Source organism: Bicyclus anynana, chromosome 8 (assembly GCF_947172395.1).
Source record: "Bicyclus anynana chromosome 8, ilBicAnyn1.1, whole genome shotgun sequence".
Taxonomy (NCBI): domain Eukaryota; kingdom Metazoa; phylum Arthropoda; class Insecta; order Lepidoptera; family Nymphalidae; genus Bicyclus; species Bicyclus anynana.
The window spans coordinates 15,177,757-15,190,411 of record NC_069090.1 but is presented as its reverse complement, the minus strand read 5'-3'; the positions used below and the strand labels follow the sequence as shown (position 1 = coordinate 15,190,411).

At 43.5% G+C, this 12,655-nt stretch overlaps 2 protein-coding genes across 2 annotated transcripts in view; one reads left to right on the top strand and one right to left on the bottom strand.

The window, feature by feature from the left end:
- The window catches only part of LOC112053158 (inositol oxygenase-like), a 200,511-nt gene that overhangs the window by 130,730 nt on the left and 57,126 nt on the right, over positions 1-12,655 (top strand). The window lies entirely within an intron of this gene.
- On the bottom strand, positions 72-12,093 carry LOC112053161 (phagocyte signaling-impaired protein). The gene is made up of 12 exons (XM_052883319.1): positions 11,903-12,093; positions 11,593-11,817; positions 9,055-9,248; positions 7,942-8,631; positions 6,012-6,222; positions 5,311-5,433; positions 4,667-4,836; positions 4,026-4,216; positions 3,249-3,379; positions 2,383-2,556; positions 1,383-1,594; positions 72-1,203 (listed from the first exon to the last, which is right to left on the bottom strand). The coding sequence occupies exons 1-12, from the start codon at positions 11,967-11,969 to the stop codon at positions 847-849; spliced, it is 2,745 nt and encodes a 914-aa protein (XP_052739279.1). The 5' UTR covers positions 11,970-12,093; the 3' UTR covers positions 72-846.

Here is a 12,655-nt window from a genome sequence, read left to right as displayed (position 1 = left end):
ATTATATAGGTACCAATGAGTCGGAAATGTAAAACCGTTACGAAATGTCCATGAAATTGAAAAACAATGTCGAATTAAAAACGTATCGCATTTATTTCCATTGTATAAGTACCTATACTTTATCAAACTATTTATAAATGTACATAAATAAAGTTCATTCAAACCAAATCGCAAATAATGATCTCATTTATTCGATGATAAACAAACGTAACCTAACAATATAAAGCGTATGTACTTGTAGTCTTTGTAGAGCAGGGATGGTGAAACTTTTTTTGGTAACATATTTAATGACAAATAAAATCATCAAATATTATTTTAGAAATTCAATTTTCTAAATGCCACGTGAGCAATGAACTTGTTATATAATCTACATAGATATAGTATGCGCCAAACTAACATGCACGGACTGCTATTATAACCCCTCTGGGATGTTTTCATAAGCCTCGTGTTCAGAGTGGACTCGGAAGTTTGGCATAAAATAAATATTCGCAAAAATGAATTTAACTATTATAAATGTAAAATTTATATGGTACTCGCGCAAAAAGGGCTGAACAGATTTGGATAGAATTTGGCACATATACATTTCCACTACACCAATATTGAAATGAAAAAACGCATGTTCACGAATAAGTTGTAAAACAATACTCGGAAAGGACATTGAACACCTTAAAGTTTCTTATGTTAGAAGAAACAAAGAAAAAGAGTTCAATATTATGGGTTTGCAACCCCTGCTCTAGGGCCTACACAGGTAGACGGGTGACAACACTCCCAAAATGGCGGACTATTTACAAAGATATGTAGAAAAAAACTTTCATTTAATTTATTATTTTCTTTGTAAAGGCCACTTTATTGTAAAGTTTTTAAATATTTCGATTTTTTCTTCAATATATTTTTAACATCGGCTAGTACTTCTTGGAGTCCATTCTTTAGTTTCTGTTCTACGGGGCAGTGGTATTTGTCGGTGATGTCGAGTTTTGCTAGTTCGTCTTCTATGTTGAAACCGTAGTCGTACGTCGGCCATTTTTCGAAAATGTCTTCTAGAAAGCTTATGGTGTCTTGGACTTCGTCGTTGAGTTTGCTCAACATTTCCGTCGTGAGTATTTGGTCGGGCGACTGGCTGGCCTTCTTTTTGGACTTCTTTGTATTGGTCGGCGTCGACAGCTCGTTGCAAACGCCGAGCAGGAACGTTATGACGCCTATAAACTGGAGAGAGACAGTCGTTAATAAATTCCTAACAATTTTTTAAAAACTTCATTAGATACTTCAGTTCAATACAAACGTATCAATAGATTTAAGTTGGTAATCTAAGCCCGAATGTTTCCCCAAGGAGTATTCTATTCTCTCTAACTCTTCCACATCAGCACTTAGCCAATCATACTAACCTCTAAATAATTGGAGAACGCTTCTAAAGACTCCCTCAGTGCCCACGGCGAGGTGGCAGGTGCCTCGAGCTGTTGTCTGGAGGAGACGAGGAGAGCTCTCAGTCTCTCCGCACTCTCCCTCCCTCTGACGCCCTCCCCGCCGCACAGCTCGCACACCATGGTCAGCACACTCGAGTACAAGTCCCGGTATGGCACTGGAGAACTGACGAAGGCTGGAGAGATAAAAGCCTTGAATTGAGATATAGCAGCGAGCGTTGCTTAATTATCATCCTATTTGAATGATCCTCTACATTTTTCAGGTCAGGACTCCTATTGAATAGAGGACTAGGTGTTTAGTCTTTGTCCAGAAGGGGCGAATTCGCCGTAAATCGTATCGCGCGAATTCATACGCGCGTTGTCGAAGTACTAGACATCAATGCATCGGGTCCACAAGCATCGTGCGAATTCAAAATACGAGTGTAAATCGCGTGCACTACGCCAGACTCTCGACGCGCGCTTGATTCGCGCGAGTCGAGATACTAGGGACGCCTTGTTGCGTCCAGTTAACATGCGAACTCTAGAACGAGTGCACGTTCAACTCCATGTTTCATACTGAACTTACCCCAAATGCTTGAGCGTTGGTACGCACCTTGTGGACGCAACGGTCGCGCGTAATACACGCGAAGAATCGCGGCGAATTTGCCCTTTCTAGACTGAGCCTTAGATGGGCTAATGCGGGTTGGCGGCGGTTGGATGGCGGGACCCGATGGACATTGGGGTCTCAAGATACTGGAACGGCGACCGCGCCCCGGAAACCGCAGAGTTTATACCCCATTAGATGAACCGAAGATGTCAAGCGAGAGCCGAAGTTAAAAACACACGGTTTAAACATGGTCCTTAAAAAGTGGTCCTTCGAGCCGGATATGACCCAGCGATAGGTTTGGAAGTCCATGCGAGAGGTTTATGTCCAGCAGTGGATGTCCATCAGGTATTGATGATGACGCTACGCTATGAAACTCACCGATAATCCTAGAAGGGAAGGGCGCGGAGATGCACAGCTCGCGCCGCGCCGCGCCGTACTTGTCGCGGCACTTGTCCATCGCGCACGCGAACGCGTCCACGCACGCCCGCAGCTCGTCGAGCTGCGCGCGCTTCTCCGCCACGCTGCGGTTGTCCGAGCACTCTATGCACAGCGCTGCGGACACCACACTCGGTCAACCGACGGGCAGATACTGTGCCTCGGAATAGTAAAGCAGCTTGAAGAAGCTTTCACTTAATTGTTGGATCAAGGGTCGGATACAGAAGGCGGTGATTCTTGAGACGGCACGTATTGTGAGGAGGTTCCTCACGCTGGAACCCTGACCATCGGTTGCTTGGGCAATCAAATGTCCCGCAGCGGGAGAGTTGGTTTTTTTAAAATTAATTTTTAATAGTGTTTTTTAGTATTAATAACATTGTTAAAAATTAAAAAAAGGATAAATAAATAAATGAGAGGAAAAGTAAGCAGTTTGAACTAACGGACCTCTTATGAAGACTCACAATCAGTCAGCGGGCGATGGCATTCAGTTAGAACTATGGTCATTATAAAGAGTCATGCATGTACAACATTAGGTGGAGCGATGACCTACGCTGGTTGGCATCGTTTGGACGCAAAAAGCCAAAAATAGAGATGGATGGCTTAAAAGAGGCGATTGAACAAGTGGAACTTCTCAAAAGTCGATGTCTTACCGACAATCAAATATAAACCTTATGCTTTGAACAGTAAGGTTCATTGTACAATGAGTTAAAAATTTTAAAATTTAACCCACAACACAATGATAAGCAATTGTGAACTTTAACTGCCTAATAATAAGGTCTTTGTGTAACAATTTAAATAAATGTACATACCTATAGAAGACACGAGGCCGTCTTTGAGTCTAAGGTAGGCGACGTCCTGGTCGAAGGTACGCTCTTTGAGGTCCGGGTCCGCGCACTGCGCCGGCTCCCAGCTGATGATGGCGTTGAGGTCGCGGTTGTCACTGCACGGGCAGAGAGTGTAACATTTATTGACACATTCAAGTTTTTACATATCTTAACGGATTTTGCAATCCGATTCTGGACGGACGGACGGATGGACGTAGTCCGGGCATCCGCTAATTTCATATAGGTACTTGTTTATTGATCCGGATGTTCTTTGTAGTGTTGGTCTCCTCACGATGACGTCAGACGAGCGAGAGGCGATGATGACAGGGAGCGGACTCGTAGATGCTGACGGCTCAAGATCTTGGTGTTTGGCCGAGGGCGCACCGGGCGCGGGCGCGGTACTCACACGGGCGGTGCGGCAGGCGCGTCGGCCAGCAGCGGCAGCAGCGCGCGCTCGCGGCCCGAGGGCGCACCGGGCGCGGGCGCGGTACTCACACGGGCGGTGCGGCAGGCGCGCCGGCCAGCAGCGGCAGCAGCGCGCGCTCGCGGCCCGAGGGCGCACCGGGCGCGGGCGCGGTACTCACACGGGCGGTGCGGCAGGCGCGCCGGCCAGCAGCGGCAGCAGCGCGCGCTCGCGGCCCGAGGGCGCACCGGACGCGGGCGCGGTACTCACACGGGCGGTGCGGCAGGCGCGCCGGCCAGCAGCGGCAGCAGGGCCCGCTCGCGGCCCGCCGGCGCACCGGGCGCGGGCGCGGTACTCACACGGGCGGGTGCGGCAGGCGCGCCGGCGCGTGCAGCGGCGCGGGCGGGCCGGCCAGCAGCGGCAGCAGGGCCCGCTCGCGGCCCGCCAGCGCGCACCAGGCGCAGGCGCCGAGCCGCGCGCCCCACGCGCCGAGCTCCAGCAGCTTCTCGAACGTGCCGTACTTGTACGCGTACGTCAGGTGCTCCACGCTCTGCACACCACAAACACAACGCAACATTACAAACTAACGATATTGGAAAACTCTACTAGTAGTGACTTGTTAAACAGAGGAACAGATGTCCATCACACCACCAGCGCGCACCCAACCCAGCGACACCAGCTGTGTGCTGGCTCCAGCGCACGTGACTCACCTCCTTGGCGTAGTGTTTGTGGAAGGCGTGCGCGTCGGCCAGCAGGCGCAGCGCGCGCGCGGGCGCCAGCGCGGGGGCGCAGCGCGCCGCGTGCACCCAGCCCAGCGACACCAGCCGTGTGCTGGCTCCAGCGCACGTGACTCACCTCCTTGGCGTAGTGTTTGTGGAAGGCGTGCGCGTCGGCCAGCAGGCGCAGCGCGCGCGCGGGCGCCAGCGCGGGGGCGCAGCGCGCCGCGTGCACCCAGCCCAGCGACACCAGCCGTGTGCTGGCTCCAGCGCACGTGACTCACCTCCTTGGCGTAGTGTTTGTGGAAGGCGTGCGCGTCGGCCAGCAGGCGCAGCGCGCGCGCGGGCGCCAGCGCGGGGGCGCAGCGCGCCGCGTGCACCCAGCCCAGCGACACCAGCTGGATGTGCTTCGGCTCCAGCCGCACGTATATGGACTCGGCCGCTATTGCATTGCCTGCATGACACCGAGAGTGCTTGTCATCATCATCAATATCAATATCAGCAGATGATTATTCACTGTTGGCCTTACGAGTAGTAGGTACTCTCAAGTAGTCAGTAGGTAATACTATAACAAAGTGCTTCTAGCTTCTGCTTCTTCTAACGTTTAGTCTAGTAACAAGCAGTCAGGGGCTAACTAATCAAAGAATAAAAAAACGAATGAGCTGTAGAGCATACAACAGAAGGAAATCTTGTTTAAAAAATATATAAAAAACGCCATCTATGAGCCTGGGAGGAAATGACCTGCCTCTGAATTGTACAAAAAGAGATTGATTCAAAGTTCTCTAAAAACCCCATCTACTGGCAGTTTAAAGATACTACTGTAGATGGCAGGACATATTGTCCGATTACATTTTCGTAACATATTCACCGACTTACTCCCCAAATCAAGTAAACACATAAAGAAGTTTTAGTTCAAAGAAGTCCTCACCGAGCATGTGGTAGAGCGAGATCATCAGCAGCTTGACGTGCACGTTGGCGGGCGAGTGGTGCAGCACCAGCTCCAGCAGCGCCAGCGCCTGCAGCACGGGCGCCGCGCTGCGCTGCTGCACCGCTGTACACAACGTTACACGTTACGGTCAAAGGGCTGGAACCCAGAGCGGGTCATCAATACATATAAATAACTTCAAAGTGTCTCACTAAGATTTCAAAATAACAAAGTTAATACAAACGGTAAAATAAGGGTGTGGCTGTGCCGTGAACACGGCCGAATTCTTGTACGTGAATACGAAGTTAGTACCTAAATTTAAATGAAAACTCGGGAGTCACGGCTACAGAACAGTCATGCGCGCGGTCTGAGGCCGCGCATATTATATATTTCGACAAAATGGCAACGCCTAACCGAAGTACAGCCGGAGGCCAGACTATAAATTCCAAGCTGCAGGCCAGGGTACGCCAAGCCACAGTTGCAGAGTAGAAAAATAAAAGTAGAAAGGTAAAATGTCCTGGCCGAAGCCACAAACGCTTTAATAAGACATTGCTGCTTACATCCTTAAATACTGTCTCTTGTTGTTGTTGTGGTTGATACGCGTGGGCCGATGCCGCCGCGCCCGTACGTAACCGCTGATATCTGAAATCTTGTATTGCGCTGCTTTAGGTACGATGTTCACGCTATCACAGTAGGCGCAGTACCTGCGCTGCAGTAGTAGTGCGCGGCGAGCGTGCCGTACCCGTCGGCGGCGCAGTACTCCGTCTGCGTGGCGGTGAGCAGGCGGCGCGCGACGCAGCGCAGGTACTGGCGGCGCAGCGCGCCCGCGGTGGCCAGCTGCTCCGCCGGCGCGCCCGGCGCCGCCGTCAGCCGCCGCGCGCACAGGCACGAGATGTGACGCTGGATGTCGTCTAGCTGCACACAAACGCTTTCGTGAACTACACTATACAGGGTTAATTCTCGTAAAGTGGCAATAATTTCAGAAATAGTTTAGAATCGATAATATTATCGATCTATGATTTCAAAAACCCTCCTTAATTTTGACATTTATTGAAATAATTTTTCCATAAAATACACAATGTATAGACATAGTGTATCACTGCAAAATCCAGCCGCGTAAAGATACCTAGCTAGGAAGCGGTTGGTAGGAAGGTAATAGTCAAAACTAGTAGGTATGCGTAGGTCCCACGTGTAAACAATGTTATCGCTCCAACCTTTTCGTCTTGCCGACAACAAAGGCACCGCGCCGCGGGCGCACGGTACGGAGAAGGGGAGGGGGCGGCTTTTGTTTTAAATTATTGAATTGAATCAGTCAGCTATCAGTACTCAGTTACGTTCGTGTCCTTGACCTAATTACTGCGCGTGCTTGCCAAGTTTTGAGTTTTTAATTAAGTGACCTGTAACCCTTATGTATCAGTGTATTCAAATCGAAAATTTTATGAAATGGTGCGCTGTTACAATTTAAGTGGTAAAAGCTTAGTTCGCGCTCAAATTTTATATTGGACTGAAAGCATATCTCGGCTGCAGAGACATGGTTTAAACTCTGGGCTGCCATCTAGACTCTAAAGTCACAATTTTAGTTACGAAGAGGGGGAGGGGGGGGGCTGGTATATTTTCTTGAATAACTTGGAAACTATTATTCCTTGGAAAGAGCTAGTTTTACATTTTTATCATATTTTTAGACAGAAAAATCTAAAGGAATAGCAATTTACAATTATAAAAATCAATTACAATAAATAATTGCATTGCTGGGTAAAAATTTATAGGTTCATTTCTCATCATACAAAAATACCGGTTCACTGCATATTGAGGCATCACATGGTTTATTGACTGGCCCATTGTGTTGTCAAACATTACCTCATTAAGCCCATCAAACCGCATTGAAACGGCATGGTGGGTCCCAATCTCCTTCCCTGCTGAGGATTGTCTGCTTTTTATAGACCATTTAAATAGGCTTATAATAATTATAAAGAATTTATTTCGTGGAGACTTTGTTTCGCTCGCTTGTCTACAAATAAAACATAGACAATACAGTAAAAGTGATCAAAACAGGCAATAAAAACACCTGGAATTGAATTAATATCCGGTGTAAGCTGTAAATGTCACGTAATATTGGCAAATGTCAATTAAACACAAGTTAAAAAGAAACATTAAATCATAGACAGAGAAGCATTAAACAAAAAAAAGTGCTGTAAAAACGCCAAAAACGAACGCTACTACACGAAGGTCACTGACAATCTGTCAGGGTGTGAGTTACAAGCATGTTGCCATGATAAAAAATTCTTAATTAATGTTGTCAGCTAATGAAAAAAATACATATTATTTAATTAATTAAAAAAAATTCGGGTTCCAAAAATTTTTTCATTTTGGATTTTAAGCCCTATATTTCATGTTCTTTTAAGATAAAATTATTTGTTTAGCTTAGTTGACACTCGGAATAAAGGCCTACCCTCCATTCAAAATTGGGACATGTCCTTTATAATCTTTACTTTTTACATAAATAAATTAATTAACAATGATTTGATTGAACCTTGTTTACCTGAATGTATAATAAAAATCAATATATTCAAACTTAGTCATCATCCCCATTTCGTTTCTGGACAGGGTCTAAGCGATATTTAAATTGGTACTCACAGTCTCAGGTTCACTGTTTTCATCAAAACCCAGACACGTCAAGAAATCTCTGCATGAATCTTCTCTTTCCTTCTGCGGTATCATTGCTAGGTACGGTTTGAGATCAGGTACGGCGCACGATTTGTTCGCAAAAACCCTTAAATACTGTATACATAACGCCACTCCACTGCCGAGCAACGAAGTAGGATCTCCATCCACGGACAACCTCTTCCATAATTCTAATCTAGCTAAATAAGGCCCACGTAACGTCCTCCCAGACGACATGCTTTCGACTAACTGGCAAATAAACTCATGGCACTTCTCTGCCGTGTCATCAGCATGACTGTCCCCTTCACACTCGTTTTTCATTAACTGGAAGACTGAATCGAAGTAAGGCAGGTAATAGTCCCATCTATCTTGGTTGTCCCATAGCAAATCTTTGCACAACAGGTTCAAACGTGACCACTGGCCGAGTTTCTTTAGGTATGGTATGCATGCTTGGGCGGTGGATCCTGGCACACACTGGGAATACAACGGGCTCTCTATAAAGTTGAGGATGTCCTCCCATTTCTCCTGTAGCTCTAATATCATGATGTATAAACGTGCTTCCTGTTCCGCCTCCATTTTATTGTCACTTATAAAGTTGTCAACCATTCTTTGAGCTAAGGATAAAAGGATCCCTTTCTTTGTATCATCTTCTGCAGTTTTCGCCTGCAAGAAAAAGAAAACTTAAAGAACTTTAACAAAGCCTTTTAGCCTTTAAATGTTATACAAATAATATGTTCACAGTTCACACAATCATAAAAATCAGTCTAATGTTACAAATCTCTTAGAAAGAGATATAAGTAGTGAAATAAAATGTCTTGGATGTTATAACAAAACAAATCTTGTTCTATAAGATGTATAAGGAGAAAGTTGAAAGAAGATTTGTAAATTTTTTGAAAATTATTTTACCACTAGAAAGCTACATTATTTATGAGCGTCATAGGCTATATTTTTTCCCCACATTCCCCACATCGTCATATTCTCACGGGAACACCGTCATCGGTCATAAGCTATACTTTTTCCCCACATTCCCAGGGGAAAGTGAACCATGCGGGTAAAACCCCGGAGGTGTATTTATAATGTACCAACCTGTAAAACAACACTCATAACCACCCAGAAGTAGTAGGGGTTTTTGGGTGCAATCTTGTACAGCGCCATGGCGGAGCGCTGCTGCGCACGGTAGTCACCCACGCGCACGTACGACATGAACAAGTGGGAGTGGAGCTCTTCGCTGGTCGGCTCGGCTTTCACTGCTGCTTCGTACAGCTCACATACTTTATTAACTGTAGAACAGAATTGAATTATTTACTTACTAACTGACGCCCGCTACTTCTTTTGCGTGAAATTTAAAGAAAGAAAGAAAGAAAGAAAATATTTTATTTGGACACACACACAATACACAAAAGACAACAAATACCTAAAACAAAAGAAAGAAATTTTAAAAATATAGTAAACAAATAATTTAAAGATATTAAACTAATGATTAAATTAAATCCAAAAAAATGATGTGTGTGGTACCAAAATGGTCACCACTCAGCATGTGCTACGCTAGTGATGGATGCACCAGCGCAGCGCTGGTCTTCCTTGGAGCCATGTGGTGACGCGGGCGGAAATAACAAGAAGAAGTGTTACTAATTAATAATTAATAATAATTTAGTGTCACAAATCCCTCGGGAATCATGGATTTTTCGGGGATGAAAAGTAGCCTATGTGGTTATCCAGAGTAAAATCTATTTCCATTCCAAATTTCAGCTAAATCAATTTAAATAAAAAAATATAAATCGTTTATTTTCTAAAATTACAAAAATATGTGCTAGTTTATTTATTTTTAATTAAGAAGTTGTGGCCTTAAAGAGTAACAAACATTCATAGAAACTTTCGCGTTTATATTAGTAGAAAGTAGGATTATTAGCAGATCTGTAGACCCAACATGCAACAACATTTGTTTTTTTTTTAATCTACAAGTTAGCCCTTGAAAATCTCACCACATAAGTGATGATGCAATCTAAGAGGCCAAATTTGCCCACCAGCCAGACCTGGACCAATAAAAACCTCAATCGACCCAGCCAGGAATCGAAACCGGGTCCTCTGTCTTGTAAATCCACTGTGCATACCACTGCTCCACAGAGGCCATCAAAACTGTTATCTCATAAAAACAAATCGACCAACAGCAATAAACCGGGCCTCTTTAGGTGTGTTGGCCCCAAAGTTTGTGATATTTCCAATTCAGCTGCAATAGGTCATTTTGTCTTTACAACATCAGTCATAGGTGGCATGTTAGGCCTACATTCCATATGCTGAAGCCTCCAGTGGTGTGCACGTGTATCTTTAAGTAGGCTAGGAACTGTATGAAGAAATTGTTCACAATGGAAATCCTTCTCCAATACAGGGTAATGGGAATATTGATGTTTAAAATATGGCAAATACTCTTTTAACAAAAAAAAAAATTTTTGGGGGTGGTAATGGTATTGTTATCCCATGTTAAGAATTTAAAAATTTTGCAAATTTGCTGCTATTAGATAAATATTTACAAAATATTTTAAATTTTAAATATTTATATTTTGCAAAAAATTTACAAAATACAAAATAGATACCACCACCACCTAGTAGGCTGGCATTCTCTAGCTCTGATTACATCTATTCCACTCATTTGACACACAAATGACCAATGACTAATATTCCATGCTCTTAAATGATATAAGACAAACATTATATATGATTACAGTCAGAGCAAAATCTATTTCCATTCTAGAGAATAGAGCCGTGATAGCCCAATGGATATGACCTCTGCCACCAATTCCAGAGGGTGTGGGTTCGAATCCAGTCCGGGGCATGCACCTCCAGCTTTTCAGTTGTGTGCATTTTAAGAAATTAAATATCACTATATCACTATATCACTATATATTCTGAAAGGAGACTAGAGCTCAGCAGTGAGCCGTATATGGGTTGATAACGACGACAACGACAGTCAGAGCTGCATTAAATATGAAGAATTATGATTTTTACATGAAATGAAAAATATAAAAAAAAGTTGAGAATGTGTGCTGTAGTCTGTGTCTAGATTCAAAGATGGGAACGAAATAAGGAAATTAAATAATTTGGAATAAGATGGAAATCCCACCAACCAACTATTAAAGGAAAAAAGGAGAAAACAGTTGTCTAACATAAATTGTCCATTCTATCTTAAATTTATTGTTTATTAAAGTAAAAATGTACATTTAACCAGAAGTATATTATGTTTAGATGCTGTAATGCTGTAATATATGTATATACAATCTTCTTTCAAGCTTGAAATTCAATGGATTAATAATTCAATATTCTTTATTTATTAGTTCTAATATAAAGTTCTCTAATCTCTTTCTTTATATAAATTCTGTAAACCTTCCAAAACTGTTCTAACACAAAAAATGCAAAAATTTTACCTCAACTGTAAATTTACTCCATTTTGCTATTTTTAAGCCTAATAAAAGGATTTTACATTTCTCTAATCTCTCTAAGAGTGCTAACTAACTAGCTCTCTAAACCTGAAAGAGGTAGATCCAAGACACCAATAGATAATCGCCAAAGCAAGTAATAGTAACTCAGTTAATATATTATGATACCTGGGAGATCATTGAAAATACTTACACTGTTGGGACTCTCTGTACAGTATAGTCATGGCTTGCAGGGTGGTATCGTCACTAGGTTTCTCATCCGCTAGGGCCTGCAACACAGCGTGGGCCTCTGGTCCTTTGCCTAACCTAAACATCGCCAGGGCCTTCAAAGCTCGCGCCGCTTGCAGCGTAGGGCTCTTCTTCAAAACCTTCTCAGCCTCCTGCAAGGCCTTCTTATTGTTCCCATTATCTAACCAGTCTGCAAAACGGAGCCAAACGTATCACCAGAAATATCGAATCAAATAAACTCGTAACTCTCAGTGTAGGTTACAAATAACTTTTACCGTATATCGGACGCAATCTTCGCTCCACAATACCGCCGTTATGCGTGTGCTGTGGCCGTACCGCCATTTTTCATTTATAAAAGTGTTTTTCCGGAAAATAAATGCCCCTTCGAGTCTTTTTATAGTTTTTAGCACTTTTTCGCCTGCACGTTTGTTTTGAGATTGTCTATGGTAAATTATAACTGACACTGACAGTGACTTATGACAACTGAGGCTGACTTTTTTAGCAATGTTGTCATAGTGAAAAATGCCCATTGAGAAAATGCACGCATTTGCAATGCAAAATAGAAATCATGGAAAAGGTACAAAAACTGCAAAATTAGAAAACTATGACGCTCATTGGTTCGTAAATTAAAGTTATATAACGCCAGAAGAATATCTCACGAAATTATTCTTTTGATGCAAGCCCTAATACGTACGGAAGTTTGTAACACAAGTCAGTGTAGCGGGAAATATAAATATAAAAAATAAAATATTTAATCATAATCTGAGTTTTGGAATCTCCGAGAACGAACTCCTAAAACTATCGGACTACTTTACTACTTTAATCTAATTCTGTAAAAGGTATAAGTACCCATTAAGTACCCATTCCAACAGCAATGTTTATTCTTAGTAATAGCATTATGTATACTGTAGTTATAGGTAAGCCTTAAGCTAGCTAGGCTAGGCTAGGCTAGCTGTTTTTTGTGATTGTTTATGTGTCGTAAGCTCCTCAATGGGACTTCAGCGGTGTCACCGGAGGATTTGGACGAG